Genomic DNA, 24424 nt, shown 5'->3' with positions numbered 1-24424 from the left:
GAAAACATTGTTGTAGTTGGAACATAGGGGCGTCTTTCGCCTATCTTGCTAAGCACTGCCAGATAAGATGGCCTTGAGTGAGATAAAAGGAAGGGGTAACTCATTCTGCAAAATCAGTTCCAGGCAATTCAGATACATATTTGTTAATCCTGTTCCTAGTAGGAGGGAGGGAGGGAGGAAAAAGAAAAAGAGGCTTAATATTTCAACAGAATTAGGAATGAAAAAGCCTGACCAAAGAAGACTGTGTCTGCACCTAGCTTGATCTTTATTTGCTATTTCTATTTGGAGAAATGGGGTGTTTAATGCATTACAAACACCGGGTTCTTTCTTTCTATCTTCTACAACCGATGCAGCTTAGAAGATGGAAGGTGGAAGTAGATGGAAGACCAAAAATTGAATGTAAACCCTTCCACCTGTGCCAAAAAAAAAAAAGTTTCTCCGGGGCTTGGGAGGTTTCAGGAGCTCTTATACGTGGGCACTCTTTGCGTGGGTGGGAGAGCTCGATCCAGAAGCATAGTAGAAGCGGTTCTCTCCAAACGTTTGAGCGTCACCTGAACAACAAGCAATGATGCATCCACCGAAGAGGCAAAGAGCCGATCCAATCCAGCCGGTGTAGAGGGAATATCCAAAGCTCATAATCATGGTTTCACGGTGAGCACTCACAGGGAACCAAATGGTAGCCACGATGGCACACAGAGCTGGGGAAACATTTTGGGGAGGGAAAAAAAATCACTGCAGCCCATCACAGAGTCTAGAATTCTACAGCAATTTACAAATCCTAGATTTCAGGAATCATCTAATCCCAAGCCCCTTGCTTGGTATAGGATCCATTAAAGCAGTGGTTCCCAAACTTGGCAACTTTAAGACTTGTGGACTTCAACTCCCAGAATTCTCCAGCCAGCAGAGCAGAGCTGGCTGGAGAATTCTGGGAGTTGAAGTCCACAAGTCTTAAAGTTGCCAAGTTTGGGAACCACTGCACTAAAGTGTTCCAGAGAGGTCTGGGCTCCTTGCTGCTCTCTGAGCTTGGCTGTTTTCTTGCAGATATTTCAATACCCAACTTGGCACTGAAGATGTCATCTCGTTGGGTAATGAAACATCTGCCAAAAAAAAAACCAAGTCCAGAGAGAGCCGAGGGCTGCTCAGTGCAACCCTGAGCTACAAATGTTCTATTCTATTGGTTTCATGTCACTGTTTGAAGACCTCTAAAAAAGAAACTACTTCACTAAGCATCTAATCTCCTGGTGGACAGGTCTCCTGATTCCTCTTAATTCCTAACCTGAATCGCCTTTCTGACAATGAATCTACTTTCCTACAAACTCCTACAGCAGTTTTACAATGAGGCCATACACCGTCCTCTTTTTATCTCTGTGTATCTCTTTCTCCTTTCTCCATCTCGAACTGTTCCAGTCTGCATCTTCCCCTCTGTCTTTGCTTTGTCCTTGTTTCACTTTGCAAACTTGCATTGCCTTCCCTTCCACCAGCCAAGTGTGTTTCTTTCTCATCCTGCTAACATTCTAGGCTTATAAATGAGATTTGTGGTTCCAATTAGATCCATTTGCAAAGATTTTAGCAAAGGTTGAACCAGCAGCATCTGCCCTGGGAGGGGTCGAACTATCCTTTTGAGAAAAGCAGAGGACACCTGCAGATGCTCATGAAATATCCACAGGGAGTGTGTGTCAGAAAGTCAAACTTGTGGCTGGGACAACACAATTGAGGCCCGGCCTATTTTGGAAATATGGACAAGATCACAGCAATTGTGAAAAACACGTTTGACAGAGCTATAATTGCAATTGGTCACACACATATACATACAAACACCCTATGGATACTGCTGGACTGTATAAAGATAACCCTCTTCATCCAGTATATAAAAGGAAAAAGCACTGAGAAGTGTGGGGGGGGGAGGGTTAGACAAACAGTACAAATGAGATACAATACTTGTAGATTACTTTTTAAAGAGTAGTTTTCAAAACTAGGGTTAACAGTAGCTTAAAACTTAAATAAAAGCTTGTTGAAACCAACTCTTAACCTCGCAATTCTAAACTGAATTCTGCTGAAGAGACACCGTATGTAAACCAGTTCATGGATAGATGGAATCAATTAAATCTAACTGATATTTAGAGATATAAGGCCAAAGTTTTTACTTTATTAGATCCTCAGTCCTACTGAGTTGCAATTTTAGCACATTCCCAAACTGCCCCTTTCCTCTGCATGTATAGACATTTTCTTTCCTGTTTTATTACTTTATTGCTTCATTCCTTGCTTTTGATTTCTGAAGGAAAACAGGCATAGGAAGGAGTTCCTATTCCTGAGTTCCATTGTCTATAGTAACTTGAGATCCTTTACCTGTGACTATGATGCTTACATCGTGTGTTATCTATGCATTAATTTATCCTGCCTTTCTGAGATGCATAAATAGGAGTGCATCCCTTTGTTGCAGAGGTGGGTTCCTACCAGTTCGCACCTATTCGGTAGAACCGGTTCGTCAAATCTACTGAACCGGTTAGAAGAGGTTCCACCAGTGGACCCGGAAAGCAGGCCACACCTACAGAAGAGGTTCCAAAAATTTTTGAAACCCACCACTGCCACACAAACACACAGACAGAGAAAGAGAGACAGACAGACAGACAGACAGACAGACTGACTGACCGACACAGAGAGAGAGAAAGAGAAATAAATAAATAAATAAATAAATAAATAAATAAATAAAATAGAAAGAAAAAGAGTGAGAGAGAGATAAAAGAAAAAAAGGGACAGAGAGACCAAAGGAAGGAGAGAGAGAGAGAGAGAGAGAGAGAGAGAGAGAGAGAGAGAGAGAGAGAGAGAGAGAGAGAGAGAGAGAGAGAGAGAGAGAAAGAAACACATGGCCGGCAAGCCACTCCCACCAGGTCACATGGCCGGCAAGCCATTTCCACAAAGGAGGCCACACCCACAGAGTAGGTTCCAAAAATATTTGAAACCCACCACTGCTTTGTTGGGTGGGTCTGTCAAAACTTTTTGGAAAGAGTCCCACCAGCACATGCGGTAAAGCCTTGATTGATTGCTGTAGGTTTTGTATTTCATTCCTCAGGACAGGGTACCAGGACATCAACAGAGAGTCAAAAGCATCAAAATGGCAAGAACGATTGACAGTTAATCCTCTGCCTTTTAAACCTGTCTCACAGGCATCATGTGTGCATAAGAAAGAGACCGCCTTGGTCATCTGATCATGCTACCATTTTACCCCAGATGACCCCCTCAGGCACATCCAGATGTTTCTGGCGCTATCTGGACAATACATTTGGACAGACAAGCACAGCTAGGAAATACCAGCCCAGAGAAGCTGGATGGAACGAGAACATGATTGTTCTTTCAAATTAATTCATATGAATGGCTCAACTCTCATTCTTCTGGCTTCAAAGATTTGCTTCCAGAAGAATGCATTAACTAATGAACTGCCAACAAAGGGCTCTTCCTGACAGCTGGGCTAATTGGCCTTCTTACAGACTTTGAGTTGCCAGAAAAGAATGATTTGTTTTATTTATATTTATATGCAACTTATCTCGTGGTTCATGGTGATTTGATATACACCGGGCTGCCCCAATGAACAATCCCTATTTTCCCTGGATCTCTAGGGCTCCCTTTACATTTTTTTAAGGTGTAGCAACTGGTGCGTTTCCCCTCCTGCCCAGTACAGTGGTCCTCAACGTATGACCAGAATTGAGCCCAACATTTCCATTGTTAAGTGAGACATTGGTGAGTTTTGCCCCATTTTATGACCTTTCTTGCCACAGTTGTTAAGCGAATCACTGCAGTGGATAAATGACTAACCCGGTTGTTAAATTAATCTGGCTATCCCATTGACTTTGCTTCTCGGGAGGTCGCAAAAAGTGATCACATGACCCTGGGCCACTGCAATGGTCATAAATACGAACCAATTGCCAAGCATCTGAATTTGGATTCCCATGATCGTGGAGAGGCTGCAAAGGTTGCAACTGTGAAAAATGGACATGGTCACATTTTTCTGTGCCGTTGTAACTTTGAACAGTCATTAAATGAATGGTTGTAAGCAGGGGTGGGATTCAGCCGGTTCAGACCAGTTCAGGCGAACCGGATGCTAATTTTACATCTGGTTTGCCAAATCGGTAATTGCAAGGACTGGCTGGCCCCACCCCACCCTTCTCAGGAGTCTTCACATTCCTCCTTTTGGATGCCAGGTAAGTGCAGGGCCTGCACAGAGGCTCCGTGAGGGGAAAAAACAGGCTTCCGAGAAGTTCCGGAGGTATGGAAACGAGCCTGTTTCCAGACTCTGGAGGGACTCCAGAACCCAAGGGAGGTCGTTTTCAACCACCCAGAGGCTTGAGGAAAGCTTCTGGAGCCTGGAGAGGGCAAAAAACGGGCCTCCCGCTGTGGTGCAGGAGGCCGAGCAGGCCACGCCCATCATGGCTACACCCACCCAGCAACCATGCAGAGAACTGGTTGCTAAAATATTTGAATCCTACCCCTGGTTGTAAATCAAGGGCTACCTGTATTACTGTGGCAGTGGTGGGATTCAAATAATTTAACAACCGGTTCTCTCCCCTAATGAGCAGCTGGGTAGGCGTGGCTTGGTGGTCATGTGACTGGGTGGGCGTGGCCAACTCAATGTCACTCAATGGGCACTTCAACTTAGCTGTTACAATGTAACGAGGGTTAACCAGAGAGGCAATTTCTGTAAGCAGGGCAATAAAGATTAGGCTAGAAACAACACCAGAATGTTTCCTTCCGGCCTTGCTTACAGGATTAGCCCTGTAAAGTGGGGAAAAAACCAAAATGAGATATCTTCCAACAACCGGTTCTCCGAACTGCTTAGAAAGTTAACAGCCGGTTCTCCCGAATAGGTGCGAACCGGTTGAATCCCACCACTGTACCGTGGCAGCAAAAACGATAATCAATCACTACCTTTAACGTCAGACAGGCTTGGTGACTAGAAATGGGTGCCTGGGACAGAGATTTTAGCCACATTCCTGGTTGCCCTCCTGCTACTGAACTATCTTGCAGGTTTTTTTACTGAAAATGAATCCAGCTCAATGGATCTGTTTGTTTTAATACAGGTCTAATGCTTTTCTGTGGAATTGCATTCAACCTATGTTCCCAAATTAGCCCCAATGCAGTACAGGACTGCAGGATGATGCTCAGTTGAGTTTTTCCAGGAGATCTGTCCTGATTCATCCCATGTGCAGAGAACCAAGATGATTAGGGGACTGGGGGATCAAACGTACGATGAACAGTTGCAGGAACTGGGCATGGCTAGCTTAGTGAAGAGAAGAACCAGGGGAGACATGATAGCAGTGTTCCAATATTTCAGGGGCTGCCACAGAGAGGACGGGGTCAAGCTATTTTCCAAAGCATCTGAAGGCCAGACGAGGAATAATGGATGGAAACTGAATAAGGAGAGATGCAACCTGGAAATAAGGAGAAATATTCTGACAGTGAGAACAATCAACCAATGGAACAAAAGTTGCCTTCAGAAGTTGTGGGAGCTTCATCACTGGAAGCTTTCAAGGAGAGACTGGACTGCCATCTGTCAGAAACAGTGTAGGGTCTCCTGCTTGGATTGGGGGGGGGGGCGCTTGGACTAGATGGCCTGCAAGGTCCCTTCCAACTCTGTTAAAAGATGTCTCACTGCTCTGCATGTGGCCAGTCAGCCAGGCTGTTTTTTAGAGCATGAGTTTGGGGTTCCCTAGTCCCATCTTCAAAAATAGCTGCCAGCATGGCAAAGGATTGCAAGGTGCATCAGGAGAGGTCCTTTCCCCTTGGGTCTGTTCCTTTTGCTATGAATATCTCCTGTCTCTTTTGGATGCCAGGTGAAACATGAGGGAATGAACAAGAAAGTGATACAAGGGAATTGAAGTATGGTCAGCAATTGGTTGCCGCAGCCAAATCACCTTCTGCCTCTATAACCTGTCTTACCAACAAAAAAAAGAGAGGCTAGCAGAAAACCTTTATTGATTTCAGAAGCAGTTGATATGCAGAAGCAGCATATAAACTGTAATACACTAGTCTGTGTTAGGGGCGTGGTGGCTCAGTGGCTAAGACGCTAAGTTTGTCGATCAGAAAGGTCGGCAGTTCGAATCCCTAGTGCCGCGTAATGGAGTGAGCTCCCGTTACTTGTCCCAGCTTCTGTCAATCTAGCAGTTCGAAAGCATGTAAAAATGCAAGTAGAAAAATAGGAACCACATTTGGTGGGAAGGTAACAGTGTTCCGTGCACCTTCAGCATTTTGTCATGCCGGCCACATGACCACAGAGATATCTTCGGACAGCGCTGGCTCTTCGGCTTAGAAACAGAGATGAGCACCACCCTCTAGAGTCAGGAACGATTAGCACATATGTGCGAGGAGAACCTTTACATTAGTCTGGGACAGATCTAATAATAAAATCCTGGCACTCTTTCTTAGTTTAAATCAAATTCAATTGATCCTTAAAAGTAGAGCAAGACAGCTCTATGTTCTTGTAAAAGTTTGCTAAAGTCATATTTACAAATGCATCCAGAATTCATTCAGCTGAGCTAAAGAGCTGGATATAAAAGGAACATTCTGTAGCCTTTCCAGAGAACAGAGCTGAAGAAGCTTCTTGGATGAGAAGCATAATGTTTTCAAGAAAAAACCCCAAAGAAAGTCCAGTTTGCCTTTTTGAAAAGCACCCTTGGGACAAGCCAGCGATGCAATTCAGCTGGTTCTATCCGGTTCGGGCAAACCAGTAGCGGTGGCAGTGGGAAGCTCCGCCCACCTTCCCAGACATCATCATGTCCTGTTTTTGATGCTCTGCGCATGCGCAGAAGGTACTGCAGAGGTGGGCATTCACATTTGCAAACCAGTAGCGAAGGTAAGTTGATTTCACCCCTGGGACAATCATGATCAGGATGATTGAGAATAGCAATAGCAATAGCAGTAGACTTATATACCGCTTCATAGGCCTTTCAGGCCTCTCTAAGCGGTTTACAGAGAGTCAGCATATTGCCCCCAACAATCTGGGTCCTCATTTTACCCACCTCGGAAGGATGGAAGGCTGAGTCAACCCTGAGCCGGTGAGATTTGAACCGCTGACCTGCTGATCTAGCAGTAGCCTGCAGTGCTGCATTTAACCACTGCGCCACCTTGGCTCTTTGAATCTCCACAGACGACTTTCCAGAGGGTTGGTTAAGCATCTGCCAAAGCCAGGTCCTGAAGCCGAGCCAAAATGGCCTTGAAGGCAGTGCCCAGTGATCACAAGGAAGGAATATGCCTGCAGTAGTCTAGAATAGCCCATTAGAGCTGGACAGTTCAAAGGCCGTCATTATGTCAACACCAATGTCATCAAGACATCAGAAATTACGGTTCACCCAGCAAGATTTACGATGCAAGAAGAGGAAGAATATTTCTTTAAAAGCCAAACAACAGCTTTAATCTGCCTTCCTGGTGGGGTGGAGATAAGTGGAAGGACAAGCAGCTGTCCTCTAAAAATTCCAAGGTTTGCCGGATGGGACACTTCATCGGTGGAAAGTTATTTGCAGATGTAACTGCATTTGCCCCTTTGAATAGCATTTGGGTTTTCGGGAATCAGGAGGCCCCCATTTCTTCAGACAAAACATAGCAAATCAGTTATCCCACTCCTCCCCGCAAAAAAATTCTGTTAAGCAACTAATACAAACATTTCACAGTCAAGGACTGATGCAGGTGGGTACATATTGGAAGTGCAGTATTTAAGCCTCATGTGGCGAAGAGACTTGTCTGCCCTTTCTTAACAGGTTCTCCTCTGCCATGACTTTGCTGGCACAAAAGACCAAGGCAGAAGAAGAATGTGGAAGAGAGAAAATAACTCCTGAAAGAAGTAAGATAGATGGAGACTGGAAGCTACTTCTTGTTGTTAGTTGAGAAGTTGTGTCTGACCCATCACAACCCCATGGACAACGTTCCTCCTGTCCTCTACCATCCTCTGAGTCCATTTAAGTTCATGCCCACTGTTTCAGTGACTCCATCCAGCCACCTCATTCTCTGTCATCCCTTTCTTCTTTTGTCCTCAAACTTTCCCAGCGTTAGGCTCTTCTCCAGGGAGTCCTTCCTTCTCATTAGGTGGACAAAGTATTTGAGTTTCATCTTCAGGATCTGGCCTTCTAAAGAGCAGTCAGGGTTGATCTTCTCTAGGACTGACCAATTAGATTGTTTTTTCAGTCCAAGGGGCTTGCACGAGTCTTCTCCAGCGCCATAGTTCAAAGCATAGATGGGTTGCTGCCAGTTCAGCCCAGATCGGGTGAACCAATAGTAGAGGTGGCAAGAGGCTCCACCCATCTGCCCAGATGCTTCTGAGAACAGTGCCTACTTAGGAAGAGAGTTGGCAAAGATTCTAAGTTGGCAGAATGGATGGCCTGGGACTCGTAGCAAGAGTTGAACTAAACACTTTGAACTGCAAATTAGAGAATTATAATGCCGAAATCTCCAGGTAATAAACAGGTGCCAAGACAAAAGTTTTTTAAAGCTCTGATTAAAGGTTGCAATCAAAGGGAGTCCAAGATTAGTCAGTAACAACTACCTGAAGAAGGAAGACTTGGCAAAAGCTCTCTTCTGGAAGGAAAGAGAAAGTTCTAGGCTAGGATTTGCACTCAGTACATTCTGCTGTTGTAGAGTAGAGTAGAGTAGAGTAGAGTAGAGTAGAGTAGAGTAGAGTAGAGTAGAGTAGAGTAGAGTAGAATAGAATAGAATAGAATATAGAATAACAGAGTTGGAAGAGACCTTGGAGGTCTTCTAGTCCAACTCCCTGCTTAGGCAGGAAATCTTACACCACTTCAGACAAATAGTTATCTAATCTCTTCTTAAAAACTTCCAGTAATGGAGTATTCACAACGTCTGAAGCCAAGTTGTTCCACTGATTAATTGTTCTAACTGTCAGGAAATTTCTCCTCAGTTCTAAGTTGCTTCTCTCCTTGATTAGTTTTCACCCTTGCTTCTTGTTCTACCCTCAGGTGCTTTGGAGAATAGCCTGACTCCCTCTTCTTTGTGGCAACCCCTGAGATATCAGAACATTGATATTATGTCAGGAACACTCCTCTGATTTATGGATGCTGGTATTGAGGAAGATAAGACTAACTTTGCCTCTCCTTGGGCATCGTTTTATTGCAAATGTACCACTCTACTTGTACCATTTTATTATATTTTATTCTAACTTTCAAGACTGCCAGTTTTGTGCCATCTTAATCCATTTCAGTCCATTTCTTACTCCGATGAAAAAAAGATGTCATGTTGATACATCTTTTAAAGAAATAAAACATTGTGGTAAAGTTCTCATGGTCAGAATATATTCCTGAACTGATTTCATTGCAAGTAGCCAAGAGACAGATGTCAATGTCCTATCTCTCACTGAACAATAAATTCTCAGCAGGTTATAGTCTCTCTGGTTTCCCATATTTCGATTAAAACTTTTTTGTAAAGATACTATAAGGGAACTTCCCATGGTTTTTTCCCCAAAATGGGAAAAGAGAGCCCCCCCCCCGAAGCAGGGGTGGTATTTACTTACCTTCCCTACTAGCTCACAAATTTGAGTGTGTGCAACCTTCGCGCATGCACTCAGCCTTCTGCACATGCACTTTTTGCTTTAAAAAGGGCTTAAATGGGAAGTCATAGAGCTGGGGTGGGTAGACAGGGCCACACCCGCGATTTCTACTACTGGTTCGGGCAAACCGGTCCGAACTAGTATAATATCACCTCTGCCGTGAAGGCTTTGGACTAATGGAAAAATGCAAATAGGAGGTATTGAGTATGTTGAGAGCCCATTTGGTGTACTGTTAAGAGTACTTACTGGCCTAGAAATTAGAAGGCTGTGAGTTCTAGTCCTGCCTTAGGAAACAAAAACAACAGGCTGGTTAACTTTGCAGCTGTTATTCTCTCCCAGCCCAGCATACCTCACAGTATTGCTGTTGTGTGGGAAAATAGGAGGAAGGAGTATGATGTGTCTTCACTGCCTTGATTTACTTATTAAGTGATAAAGTCAGGATAAAAATCTAATAAATAAATAAATATCCTTCCCACTGGCAGATCATTTTAAGCCAAGCTCCAATCCCTCCACGCTCTCTTATCTGCCAATCAGCAGCACGGCACAATTATTATGGCTCTTGGTTTGAAGCTTGCCGAGAACATCTTCAGCCAATCATTGTGCAGCTTGTACAGGCCAATAACAGAGCATGGGAAATACCAGCCAATGGACACTCATTCTTCCTTTTTTAAAATTTTGTCTGGTGCCTTAGGACTTCTCTGACTGTCTTCATGGACAAATCCAGAGGTGGGTTCCTACCAGTTTGCACCAGTTCGGTAGAACCGGTTCGTCAAATCTACCGAACCGGTTAGAAGAGGTTCCACCAGAAAGCAGGCCACACCTACAGAAGAGGTTCCAAAAAATTTTGAAACCCACCACTCACTCACTCACACACACACACACACACACACACACACACACACAGACTCACACAGAGAAAGAAAAAGAAAGGAAGAAAGAAAGAAAGGAAAAAAGAAAAAAAGAAAGAAAAAGTGAGAGAGATGAAAGAAAAAAAGGAAAAAGGGACACAGAGACAAAAGGGAGAGAGAGAGAGAGAGAGAGAGAGAGAGAGAGAAAGAAAACACATGGCCAGCAAGCCACTCCTACCAGGTCACATGGCCGACAAGCCACTCCCACAAAGGAGGCCACCCCCACAGAGTAGGTTCGAAAAAATTTTGAAACCCACCACTGGACAAATCATTTTCTATCCCACACCCCATCCAGAGTCTATGCACTGGACAATTGCTTTGTAACTTCAAAGGGCAACTTTTATGCTAGGTGATTCCAAGGGAAGATAGTTTATTTAAGCATTAGCAAAAACAAAGACAAGTCTAGAAAATCTCCTTTTTTTAAAAAAAAATGTTTGTGGAGAAATTCTGAAATTAATCAAAAGGACTTTGTCACATAATCTATGAGCGACATAACTAAAGAGTGGCTTTGTCAGACCTGGAAGCCATCTTTTACATTTGGGCCTTCAAGACTGCCACATTTTCTACTGTGGGAAAATGGGAGAGGGGATTATATGGAGTATGGGAGATATATAGTCAAAATAACATTCTTTTCTCAGAGAGTCAAGGCCACCTTGCCAGGCAGCTGAGATGAGATGACTGTGAGGAATCTCCAGTTTTTATGGTGCCTGATTGGATTATGTGGGTGCTGGGCAGGGACTTAAACTTTCTTTTGGATGAGGAAAACCTAGAAGCTTTCAGATTTGGGTTTTCCCAGATGTGCCAATATGACATTGCTAATAAAATGGAACTTTGAGGAAACTCAACCCTCGGAGTCTTCTTTCGTTGGGGGGTGTTACTGGGTGTGACAGGTTTTAGGGTTGAAGCCAAATTGTAATCCTTCTCATTTCTGCCAGCCTCAAAGCACTGTTGTGAAGGGTTGTGTCTAAGCTGCCAAAGTCACCATTCCTCCGTTCCATTTTCAAACATAGCTTCTTTACTAAAGGCAATTGTGCATTCAAAGATACACTAGACAAATTTTAAAAAGAGAACTGATTGCAACGCAATTCCAACCTCATTCGATTTTTTGCATTTATACATGATGTTAAGTCTGGATATCCTTTTTTTTTTAATGGTCTATTGAACAAGCCATCATGATCTACTTTGCATATAATAATCATAATGAGTAGAATTATATATTATTCCAAGCCAAATGGAAACTGGCTTAGCATGATGTGTGTATTAGGCCAATGTGCTAAATTTAATGTTGGATTTGCTGAACAGATAAGGTAGCTGGAGGCATTTCATAATGCTTGGCAAGAGGGAAAGGCCCTTGGCTTTTGACTTTTTGGTGAGCATCTGACATTAAATCAGTTGGACGTTCTGAGCACATTTTTTTCCTGCAAGCATTTAATAGTTGTTGGGTATTGTTGTCCAGAAAACTGTACGGATATATCCCATGCTGGGGGTGGAAATGGGGGTGGGGGTTGGGATGGTTTAGTTTAGTTTAGTTTAGTTTATTTATTTATATGCCGCCCTTTTCCCTGGGGGGACTCAGGGCGGCTTACAACTCGAAAGGGAGGGAAACAAACATTTAACACATGAGACAGTACATCATTAAAAGCGCAACATTCATACTATTCGGGTGGGTTACAGTCTTTAACCCCAGGCCTGACGGGATAGCCAGATTTTAAAGGCTGTGCGGAAGGTCTGGAGGGTGGTGAGGGTACGAATCTCCACGGGGAGATCGTTCCATAGGGTCGGAGCTGCCACCGAGAAGGCTCTCCTCCGCGTGGTTGCCAGTCGGCATTGACCGGCAGATGGAACTCGGAGGAGGCCTAATCTATGGGATCTAATTGGTCGAGTGGAGGTGATTGGCAGTAGGCGGTCTCTCAAGTACCCAGTGGGGGAGAAGGAGGAGGAGGAGGAGGAGGAGGAGGAGGAGGAGGAGGAGGAAGAAGAAGAAGAAGAAGAAGAAGAAGAAGAAGAAGAAGAAGAAGAAGAAGAAGAAGAAGAAGAAGAAGAAGAAGAAGAAGAAGAAATAATCACAGGTGGTATTCAGCTGGTTCTCTCCAGTTCAGGCGTACCAGTAGCGGTGGTTGCGGGAGTTTCCGACCACCCTCCCCGATGTAATATGTGAGCACTGCACGTGTGCAGAAGGCGGTACACATGAGCAGATGAGGCACATGTGAGTGAATCATGCATGCTCGCAGGCGCACTCACATTTGCAAACCGGTAGGGAAGGTAAGTGAATTCCACCTCTGAGAAAAATCCTATAAATCTGCAACCACTAGATCTGTAAGAAGTGGAGCAGAATCTCACTTTCAAATCTAAGGCGATAGGAATTAAAAGTAAGAAGAGTTGTAGATGGCATCTAAAGCAATCTTCTCCTCCAGATATGATGAGTTTGCACTAGAATGAGAGCTAAGAAAGGTGCAGCCATCCGAAGTCTAAAGTTCCTTTGAAGCAAGGAACTCAGATGCTCGTGGCTGCATCACCTCATCCATGTAGTTTCATTGGAATAATACTGTACAGAAAAGCCTTTTTTCTAGAATGCTTGTTCAACTTTCCAAGCTAGTCTAGAGAGCTGATTAGTAACACCCAGGCATGATTTGGCTTCAGTTCTGTGTAGCTGTTCAAAATAAGCTGCTCAACTACAATTCCTAATAGTCCCAATCAGTGCAACCAATGGTTAGGAACTGTGGGAGTTGTTAGTCTTGGCTACATCTGAAAATCTATAACTTCCTCATCCTTGCTGTCCATCTCTCTAGGACTTTGGTTGTTTAACCTATTGAAACAGTTGGACTTTGGGCTACATCTTGCAAATTGCAGAGAACTTGGAAGTCTCTACTGCAGCTGGACACGTCTTCTCCAGTATGGTGGAAACTGGGCACCGATTATAATAAAGCATGATGTCAGTGCTGGCTGCCAGAAGGAGAGAGTCCACTTCAGGGCAAGGCAGCACAAAGAGGCTTCTCTCCTCTTGGCCATCCCATCCTCCTCCTCCTCCTCCTCCTCAGCTAAACAAACTGGTGAAGAAAGACACCAAGGCCTCTTGTTGTGAGATGGCAAGGCACAAAAATACACAGGTGCTAACGACAATTGTATTGGCCATTGTTGTCAGGGTGATACTGACTGGGTCTTCCATACCGATCAGAAGAAAATACGTTATATATGAGAATTGCTCCAGACCATCATAAGCAGAGCAGCTCAGTGGTAGTGGGGGAGGAGAAGGAGGGCACATAGGGACAATCGTCTTCAGAATTTGCTGCTAACAGAATGCAATTGACATCTTTGGGTTCCTGATAAATGGCAACCCCTCTCAATTTGGTAGCTGCTTTCAATTTGGCAATTGTGTGAATTAGCCAATCCGGGTACAAGCTTCCCCGTCGTGGTGACCCCTCAACTGTTCTGTCAACCTTGGTCATTTTGTAATCCTCAATTTACAACCAGAGGTAAGCCCAGGATTTGGCCAAATGAAACAGTTGTTAAGTAAGTTTTGCCCCATTTTGCAACCTTTCTTAACAGTTGTTAAGTGAATCACTGCAGTTGTTAAATTAAGTAACATGGTTGTTAAGTGAACCTGGCTTCCCCACTGACTTTGCTTGTCATATTTATAAGCCTGCAGCTGTCATAAATATGAGCCAGTTGCCAAGTGTCTGACTTTTGATCATGTGACCATGGGGAAGCTGCAAGAGTTGTAAGTGTGAAAAATGGTCATAAGTGGTCACTATTTTCCGTGTCATTGTAACTTTGAACGGTCATTAAATGGATGCTGTGTGGCAGCAGTAGTTAGAATGCAGTATTGCAGGCTAACTCTGCCAACTGCCAGCAATTCGATCCTGACTGGCTCAGAGTTAACTCTGTCTTCCATCCTTCCAAGGCTGGTAAAATGAGGACCCAGATTGTTGGGGGCAATAGGATAACTCTGCAAACCACTTAGAGCGGGTTGTAAAGCACTATGAAGTGGCATATACGTCTAAGTGCTGTTGCTGTTACTACTATAAATCAAGGACTACATGTATTCCAAAAAAACTATCTAGCATAAAATGGATGGACTCTTGCACCACGCTTAACCATTTTATCTGAAATGGTATAAGGTTTCCTGCCTGAGCAGGGGGTTGGATTAGAAGACTTCCAAGATTCCTTCCAACTTTGTTATTCTGTTCTGTTTGTCTAACCAGCTCAGGGAAAGGCTTAGCAGATCCATTCACACAATATCTTAAACTCCATTCATGTTAACGTTGATTAGATTTAGAGTGAGTTAGGCAGATGAGTGCCATTTGGGTAACATATGGTTCAATCTATTGTATAGATATATTGTTTACAACAGGTTAATTTAACACGTTTGTATGTTGAATTTATGTTTTACTAAATTCCAGAAAGGTATGGCTAGCTGATGAGAGCTAAATAGCTTGAAATAGACCTATACTAGACTTCCTTTATTTCTTTGTCGGTAAAACATAAATTCAATACAAAAACAGTTTTTTTGCAAAAGCAACTGCCTATGAAGGCTCCTGGATTGGGGCTGAAAGGTAAAAGCAGAGCAGTCCATCCCATAATTGGATAGACCAGGCTGCCCTGATAAAAAACACAACATGTTTGAATGCAGCCTTCACTGGGAGGCTGGCTCTGTCCCAGGTTAATGTGACGATAACTATGATTCTGGGATTAAGTACAGCTTTGTGGATCTGGACCCTGGAAAACATGCTAGGTTAGCGTTTGATTAGCACCCGAGGAAGTGAATTGAGACACGGCGAGCCTTACCCAAGAGGATTAAAAGGATTCCTCCCAATTGAGAACGCCGATACTTGGCCACCCCAGGTTCATGGCCCATCCGAATGCAAGGCAAAACAGTCACCAGGAGGAAAACAGCTGGGAGTCCCAAAACTGTGGCGGCAATCATCAGTGCCCGACATGCCTGGACATACCCTGTGGGAAGAAAGACTTTAGAATTTGCAAAGCAACCATGTTCGATGGCGCGTTTCTGCTTTAAATAGCAATAGCAATAGCAGTTAGACTTATATACCGCTTCATAGGGCTTTCAGCCTTCTCTAAGCGGTTTACAGAGTCAGCATATCTGGGTCTTCATTTTACCCACCTCGGAAGGATGGAAGGCTGAGTCAACCCTGAGCCGGTGAGATTTGAACCGCTGAACCGCTGAACTAGCAGTCAGCTGAAGTGGCCTGCAGTACTGCACTCTACCCACTGCGCCACCTCGGCTCTTTCATAACAGGGCTGTCCTAAAGAGTTCCAACTAAACAAAGGCCTTTCCCAGAGGGAACGATTGATTTGCACGACTGAAAATGTTGGGAATGAAACCAGACACCAGGCACATATTCTCATATGTGGTGGACATGTACAACAGCAAAGGAATATTGGACAAAAATACATATATGATTAGAAAAGCAGCACCTAGATTATAAATCAGAAATATTTTTGTTAGGCATAGTACCTGAAAAGTATGATAAAGGGAATATATATATATATATATATATTAGACACAAGAACAGTTTTTTCCCCAAATGCCATCACTCTGCTAAACAAATAATTCCCTCAACACTGTCAAACTATTTCCTAAGTCTGCATTACTATTACTATTAGTCTTCGCATCGTTCCTATCCCCCATCTCCTCCCACTTATGACTGTATGACTGTAACTTTGTTGCTTGTATCCTTACGATTTATACTGATTGTTTCCTAGTATGATTTGATTGCTTATGTGTACCATATGACTATATTAAGTGTTGTATAATGGGACTTCGGGTCCGGACTGGATCAGTCCATGAAAAATTCAGGTGCCGACTGAAAAATCTGCTAAATGTTTCAATCACGTCACAAACACATCCTCGGGTGCTGAATAAACACAGCCACAGCTATTTTCCCTGCTGCAGCGATTTCCCCCTTGGCGCCATTTTTTTGTGTGCTGAGCTGACATGCGCAATCAGTCTTGCTTCTGGTCACAACCAAATCAGGTGCCAACAGAAGTCCTGGAATGGATTACGGTTGGCACCCAAGGTCCCACTGTATCTTATGATTCGTGACGAATGTATCTTTTCTTTTATGTACACCATAAGCACCAAATTCCTTGTGTGTCTAATCACACTTGGCCAAAAATAATTCTATTCTCTTCTATTCTGATATTACATCTATTGACAGCAGCAAGAATTATTTTGTATAATGCTGGAAAAATGAGGAAACACGTACAGAAGAAGGTGTGATTTAAAAAAATTTAGATTGTGCAGAAATGGACAGATTGACATTAAAGATAAAAGGAAAAGAAGATACAGAGTATTTTCAACCATGGGATTTGTTTTACAAATGCTTGGATAATAAAGGTAGAAATTAGGAGTGAGGAAAAGAGCTCTGCAAAATGATCCAGACAATACGCTATTCACTAAGCACTTATGTACTATGTAAAATGAAAATGTATAAATAAACCGTTAAAAAAAGGAAGGATGTCCATCTGCACTTCCTCTCAGTGGGACCTCTAAAGCAGAGCTGGAAAACCTTTTTCCAGAATGGAAAGGGCAGTCCTTCTCTTCCAAAATCTACACAGATGACATCAGAAGAGGAAACAGGGTCCACCATTTTGAACTGGTGGGGTTTTTTCCCCCCCCCTGCTGTTGTGGTGTTGGCAAATGTGCTGGCTTGTTTACTTTATTTCAAAGTTTCCAGAAAGTGACAGCAGCTATTTTTATCATTTTCTTCCTGATAGTCAAGTTTTAGGATTTGGGGGCAAACTAAAAACCCAACAGGAATGTCCAGCCCAGCCACAAAGTGAAAAATTGAAGGCAAATGAGGTCCAGGCAAAAGAAGAACATCATGGATTCAAAATCTAAGGGACTGGTTCAGACAAAACTCAGCAGCACTTTTTCACGTGGCTGTTGATAAAAATAGGATCGCCAATATGATCGCCAACTTGATGGATATTGCACAAGCAGAAGAAGAGCCAAGGTGGTGCAGTGGTTAGGGTGCAGTACTGCAGGCCACTTCAGCTGACTGTTATCTACGGTTCAGCGGTTCTAATCTCACCGGCTCAAGGTTGACTCAGCCTTCCATCCTTCCAAGGTGGGTGAAATGAGGACCCAGATTATTGTTGGGGGCAATATGCTGACTCTGTAAACCGCTTAGAGAGGGCTGAAAGCCCTATGAAGCGGTATATAAGTCTAACTGCTATTGCTAAGAAGAAGCCACAAAGTCAGATATATGTACGATGCTCTGTATGGAAGACTCTGTGTGTGCCAGGTACCTTCTAAAAGGTGAAAACTTTATTTCTTGGAATGAGGCTGACAAGCAGAATAAAATCAATCAGATCAAAATAATAATCTCCAAGACTAAAAAATGCAGCCAAAAGAGAGGCAAGAGTGCTTAAGATTCCTTTGAGCTCCGAAACAGTAAATCGATTTCTAAGAAGAATAAATTGCAGGGCATGTGTTTTCGACTTCTTCTAACTACAGATAGTCCTTGACTTATGACCACAATTGAGCCCAAAATTTCCATGGCTAAGCAAAACAGTTGTTAACTGAGTTGCAGCCCATTTTATGACCTTTTCGCAACAGTTGTTAAGCAGATCACGGCAGTTGTTAACTTAGTATCGTGGTTGTTAAGTGAACCTGGTTGCTTGTAGGAAGCCAGTGGAGAAAGGTCACAAAAGGTGGTCACATGACCCCGGGACACTGCAAGGGTCAGATGTATATGTCAGTTGACAAGCATCCAAATTTTGATCCTGTGAACAAATGGGGATGCCACAATGATTGCAAGAGTGAATACCAGACATGTCACTTTTTTCAGTGTTTTTGTGGCTTTGACTTACAACAAATGGTTGTAAGTCAAGAACTACCTGTACCATGTTCCCGTCACTTGCAGAATCTGAACAGAGGTTTGCCTGCCTGCTGAACGGCAGGAAGAATTGCAGCCACAGAAAATAACAGCAAATAATCTCCAGTATTAAGAATGGGATGAGAGAGTTTGATGACTGCAACTTCCTACTGACACCGGGTTTAAAGAAAATAATGCCACAGAGAGGAGGAGGGGGGGGGTCAAGCTATTTTACAAAGCACACGAAAGTCAGCCAAGGAACAATGGATGGAAAGTGAACAAGGAGAGGTTCAACTTGAAAATAAGGAGAAATTTTCTGACAGTGAGAGCAATCAACCCATGGAACAGAAGTTGCCTTTGGAAGTTGCTAGAGCACTGTTTCTCAACCTTGGCAACTTGAAGATGTCCGGACTTCAACTCCCAGAATTCCCCAGCCAGCGAATGCGAATGCTGGCTGGGGAATTCTGGGAGTTGAAGTCCGGACATCTTCAAGTTGCCAAGGTTGAGAAACAGTGCTCTAGTAACTTCCAAAGGGAACTTCTGTTCCATGGGTTGATTGCTAGAGCCTCATCATTGAAGGCTTTCAAGAAGAGACTGGACAGCCATTTGTTAGAAATGGTGTAGGGTCTCCTGCTTGGGGGGGGGGGGGTTGGACTAGATGATTTACAAGTTCCTTCCGATGCTGTTAATCTGTATCTAAAAATACAGGAGACGTGTTCTGGAGCTAGAATGGGGAGATCTAGAATCAAATTTGCATTTGCCTATAGAACAATTGGAAGACTTGGGACCAGTCTGAGTTTCTTCCTCTAGTCTACCCCACAAGGTTGATGTAAGAATGGAGTCTAGGGGAGGAAAAGAATAGGCATGGACCTCTTTGAGTTCCTGAATGAAAAATAGCCATAAATAATTATGAATGAAGGTGAATGTATTTGTCCCAGGATAATGTTCAGGATCTGATCTGGGTTGGTCACTGGGACCAGAGGTTTTGTCTTCTGAGCTTTAAGACTTGCTGGACCATATCTTCAGGGAACATCTCTAGACAGGGTTAGAGAGAAGTTCCCTGAAGAAGGGCTCCAAAACAAAACCTCTGACAGACCCAGATTGGATGCTGTAATAAATAATTAATCATAAAGGTTTGAAGATAATGAGATTCAAATCATGAATCATCCAGGTTAGAGTAAACTGGTTTCAGCAAACTGGAGAATTAGAAGTATGAAACTGGTGTAGAACTGGGCAGACAGTTCAACAGCCTGGGACTATAGAGGGTTTTCCAGAGAGGAATAACCTATAGTTTGAGTTTACAGCTGGCTCACTCATGATGTGATGTTGCTAAGAGTCAGCAGAATTCCAGCTTGAAGTTCTACTTTATTGGGGGCTTTAAAATTTTAATCAACGTATTTGTATTCCAACCTTAAATTCCATTACCTGAAATCTGCTGCAAAAGATTAGCCGTCAACTTAGCATTTAAAACATCTCAGCCTGGAAATATATTCACAGGCACAAAATTGAATAAATTTTACAGTCCTTCTATGCTAATGTTCCCTGGGGTTTTTAGAATTTCAGCTGGATGGGAATTGGAACTCATTCATTGAAGTTACTGCAAAATATGAGTATATATCTCACCAGATCTTTTCTAAGTATTGGAGTAATGAAGAAACTGAAAGGGACATTTCCCTACTTCAATTTTCATGTTATGCTTGAATTTGTGGATAGTTGCAGACTAATCATGCTGGTTAGTTAAGTCACTCACCTAAGAAAAGCAAAATGTAACGTCAACTTTTATGGATTGACTATCTGTTCCTCCATCCTATTTAATAGCTGTTAATTGAAACTTCTAGGAAGCCCTCTACCATCTATCAACCTTCATCAGATCTCACCGGCTCAAGGTTGACTCAGCCTTCCATCCTTCCGAGGTGGGTGAAATGAGGACCCAGACTGTGGGGGCAATATGCTGACTCTGTAAACCGCTTAGAGAGGGCTGAAAGTCCTATTAAGCACTATATAAGTCTAACTGCTATTGCTATCAGATGATATTCAGATGTATCTCTGAATTAGGAGATTACATATAAACTGGTCATTAACAAACTTGTCCTCCTTGGAGCCCTCTAACTTGGTGGTCATTTCTATCCAATAGCAGGGAGTTCCGTAAATCCATTAAGCAACATATACAGTAAAAGTTTATTTCCGTTGGTCCTGAACCTTTTGCCAATCATAGTGATGCTCATAATGTTACAATGAAATAAAATGAAATTAGACCAATACACCAAACTTTTAAAAATGATATCATACTGACTGAAATCTCCCATTAGTCGTGAACTTTCTGGCCAGCCTCAAGTAATTAATCAAGGCATGGGCCTGCGGTTGAGGGATAATTGTAGTGATAAATATATTATTTTATATAATAAAATATAAGAGATATTTAGGGGAAGAAACTTATAGGATTGTGACTACATAAAATATTTCATGGTCCTAATTTGTTGCTTTTAAGCATTGCTTTATGTCATATGCGCACAATGTGATCAGACCTCTGAATTTAATATTTTAAACTTTCTTAAAAGTTATATGTGTATCTGTGTGTGTGCATTATATGTAGATTATAAAGATTATTGTCATAATCTTTATATCCTTTATAAAGGATATCTGCACGCACACATGTATAAAAATCCAAAAATCTGGAGAAGAGGAGGAATAGCTTAAACAAATGTTTAATATTGGTTGATAATGACTAATCGATAAATATATAAATGCTATTTATTAATAATAATGCCAATTATCATGCTAATCCTGGCTTTAGTTATTTATTAAGAAAAATACATCCTTCCTAGAGAAAATTAATGGTCTAATAACACAGAGAGCCACAACCCCCCCCCCCCTTTTTTTGACATGGTGATTTGAAAACATATCTTCCCTGATAGCACAAACTTCCCATGCTGGAATAACAAAATTCAGCTGTCACTGTTTGTATAGCTTTGTATTTTACACCATACAATGTGGAAAATGTTTTCATTGCCTCCATTCCCACACAGAGTCACTGAAGCTAGCCCATCAATAAGGAAGAGTTCAGTGATACAGACCAGATGGTATATTAGATTTCATTCCAGGCTAGGAAAAACCTGCCCAGTGTTATAAACAGGATTCACCAGGTAGCTCCTAAGCCCAACCTATTTTAAGACAAATGCCAAAGCATCTATGAGTCCCATTTTGCTGATGGTTAAATAGAGACCCCAAGATGTGGAATAATCCACACGAATTTCAGTGGTAATTCCTAGGAATTAAAACTTGGCTGCAGAATCAGAGACAGGCGTTAAAAAGATGTTCCCACATCAACCGCTGACAGTGACTAGAAGTCAGGTGAAAAGTAAATTTTAAAATAAATATTGATTTTTGCTCTGTCCCTTTTGACTGTTTCCATTTGCCAGGATTTAGGATATTATGATCTGAGCATGTGCATCATAATAATAATAATACTTGATGTGGCAATACCAGGTATAATAGAATAGAAGACAAAGAATTGGAGAAGATCAGCAACTATCAAGATCTGAAAATCGAAACGGAAAAAATCATGGCATAAAGCAGCTATGGTAGCCCCATGATTATTACATGGCACATTGAGTACCATACTAAAAAAAAAATCTTGGATGGCACTTAGAAAATCTGTGCCTTGATAAATTTTACATCTCTCAATTGAAAAGGGCCACACTGCTCGGATCCATGCATATATACTACACCAATACATTACGATGTCTTAGGTTCTTGGGAAGAATTCAATGCATAGAATCCCACAATTGCAGGAATTGGGTATGTCTAGCCTAATGAGAAGAAGGGCCAGGGGTGACATGATAACAGTCTTCCAATATCTAAGGAGTTACTAGAAAGAAGAAGGGGTCAGCCTATTCTCCAGAGCACCTGAAGGGACAACAAAAAGCAATGGATGGAAACTAATCAAGAAGAGAAGCAAGCTAGAACTAAGGAGAAGTTTCCTCATAATTAGAACAACTAATCAGGGGGACAGCTTGCCCCCCGGAAGTTGCAGATGCTCCATCACTGGAGGTTTTTAAGAAAAGACTGGGCAACCGTTTGTCTGAAATGGTATACAGTCTCCAGCTTGACTGGGGTTGGACTAGAAGACCTCCAAGGTCCCTTCCAACTCTATTTGTCTGTATTCTATATGAAGGCCAAACCAGCTAAAGAACAGCTGTGACTTCATATTGTTGTGGACAGATGATGATGATGATGATGATGATGATGATGATGATGATGATATGAAGAGGTTATTTTATTCTCTTGCAGGGATTAAGGGTTTTATTGGTGTCCTCACTTCATAAATTCCTTCACAAATTTATCTCTCTCTCTCTCTGTTTATTCAAATATAATTCCAAATGCACCCTTTCTGTAAAATAGTAACCCTCAATTTGTTGCTGTTATTATTAGGATTCTAAACAGACCTAACTAGAATTCTCCACATTTTACTTCTTTTTTGCCCGTTCTAATTCTTTATAATTTTCCATGTTGAAACATACATAGCCTGTAAAATCTTTGCGAACAACGCCTGAAAATTTTTCAGTAATCTTACCAAACATTCCCAAATTCCTCCAAGGAGTCCTATCTAAAAATATAACAAATCAGCATTGAAGTTGGGAGGTTTGGTTTGAGTCGGGAGTCAGAATTGGCAGTTGCTGGATAATCCATACCTGGTAATATGAGGATGTCCACCAGTGGCTTGCAATGATACAGCCCGGTTGCCATGACGCAGTCGGCCCAAAGTCCCTTGGACCCCAGCTCATCCATCTTCCGGCAAGTGGTGATGGTGTATCCACAAGTCACAACCCATTCGTTTGTGGAAGTGGCCACAATCAAGGCAATCCAACCCACAAAGCTAGACACAAACCCAGTGAGATGTAGGCAAGTGGCAACCATCCTTCCCCTAAGCTTGGCTGAACACTGAAAAACTGGCAACCCACAAGAGGGAGGGAGGTCTGACTGTAAGTGGTCAGCTAAAGGCACTGAAATGAGATCAGCTGGGACGGAGATGCTTGGCATCTGTTAGCCCAGCCCCTGGGAGGAGTCTGCTCCCATACAGATAGAGGGAGGTGGCTCAAAACGTGCCAAGTTTTGTTCTTCTTTTCCCTTTGTTTAAAACTTCCTGCAATTACACAGTGAGGAAAGGGAACACAGAAAGGCAAATGGGAGGAGAGAATCCACATTTAGGTCCAAGTTTAAATGAGGCCTGATCCTAAGTTAGAAAAACGCAACGGGGAAAGATTTGGGGACCATGAATTAAAGGAAATGAACTTTTTCAAAAGCAGAGAGAACACAAAAGGCTGGCTGATTACTGGGTCCGTTCTCTGAAGGGATTCTCTCGTTGCATAATACACAAGCACACACTGCTCGGATCCATGCATATATACTACACCAATACATTATGATGTCTTAGGTTCTTGGGAAGAATTCAATGCATAGAATCCCACAATTGCAGGAATTGGGTATGTCTAGCCTAATGAGAAGAAGGGCCAGGGGGTGACATGATAGCAGTCTTCCGATATCTAAGGGGTTACTAGAAAGAAGAAGGGGTCAGCCTCTTCTCCAGAGCACCTGAAGGGAGAACAAAAAGCTGTCTTTTAAAGAGAAAAATGATGTAGCAAATAAGTGTGGAGAAAAAACAGATCCTTAGATTCATGTTTTCATCTTTTGGAATAGATGGAGTACAACAGCAGGAGTGGTGGGAATTTTCAGTCTTTTTTCTGCCTTGGGTGAATTTGGGGAGATTTTAAGGATGAATCAGATGCTTTTGGCATGGAAGAAGCTTCAGGCACCCAGAATACCTCTGACAGCAGCCCATGGATGGGCTGATTTATCTTATTTGGAAAGATTGTGTCAAGCCATGTACCTTAAACCCCATCACTTTGTTTATTTCTACAACTCCATACAAGATTGCTAATTTTACAAGGATATGTTCTAGTGATGGGCACAGGCTATGGATTATGTCTTTTAGTAAACTGGTTTTTATGCAATTGTACTGCAATGATTAATCCCAGGTTTGACCCTCCCAATAGTCTCGCAATAATCCTAAAGGTTGGAGGGGGGGGGAGCAGATTTAAGGTTGATTCATAACCCTGAAATAAACAATTAAAAGT

The 24424-nt window shown here is 42.5% G+C and overlaps 1 protein-coding gene across 1 annotated transcript; it reads right to left on the bottom strand.

Annotated features, from left to right (window-relative positions):
• Window positions 1–383: 383 nt before the first annotated feature.
• On the bottom strand, window positions 384–23207 carry CLDN11 (claudin 11). The gene is made up of 3 exons (XM_032226025.1): window positions 22982–23207; window positions 15238–15402; window positions 384–698 (listed from the first exon to the last, which is right to left on the bottom strand). The coding sequence occupies exons 1-3, from the start codon at window positions 23205–23207 to the stop codon at window positions 466–468; spliced, it is 624 nt and encodes a 207-aa protein (XP_032081916.1). The 3' UTR covers window positions 384–465.
• Window positions 23208–24424: the final 1217 nt, after the last annotated feature.

The sequence above is a fragment of the Thamnophis elegans genome, chromosome 10, assembly GCF_009769535.1.
Source record: "Thamnophis elegans isolate rThaEle1 chromosome 10, rThaEle1.pri, whole genome shotgun sequence".
NCBI lineage: Eukaryota > Metazoa > Chordata > Lepidosauria > Squamata > Colubridae > Thamnophis > Thamnophis elegans.
The sequence above is the reverse complement of the archived record's forward strand: the minus strand, read 5'-3'. Positions and strand labels throughout refer to the sequence as shown.

Bases quoted from the DNA above. Each gene is read 5' to 3' on its own strand.
- CLDN11 (XM_032226025.1), bottom strand. From the start codon at position 23,207: ATGGTTGCCACTTGCCTACATCTCACTGGGTTTGTGTCTAGCTTTGTG. The intron at 15,403-22,981 runs GTATGGATTATC...TTCTTCCCACAG, and splicing joins GGACATCCTCATATTACCAG to GGTATGTCCAGGCATGTCGG. The intron at 699-15,237 runs GTAAGGCTCGCC...ATGTTTCCCCAG, and splicing joins AATCCTTTTAATCCTCTTGG to CTCTGTGTGCCATCGTGGCT.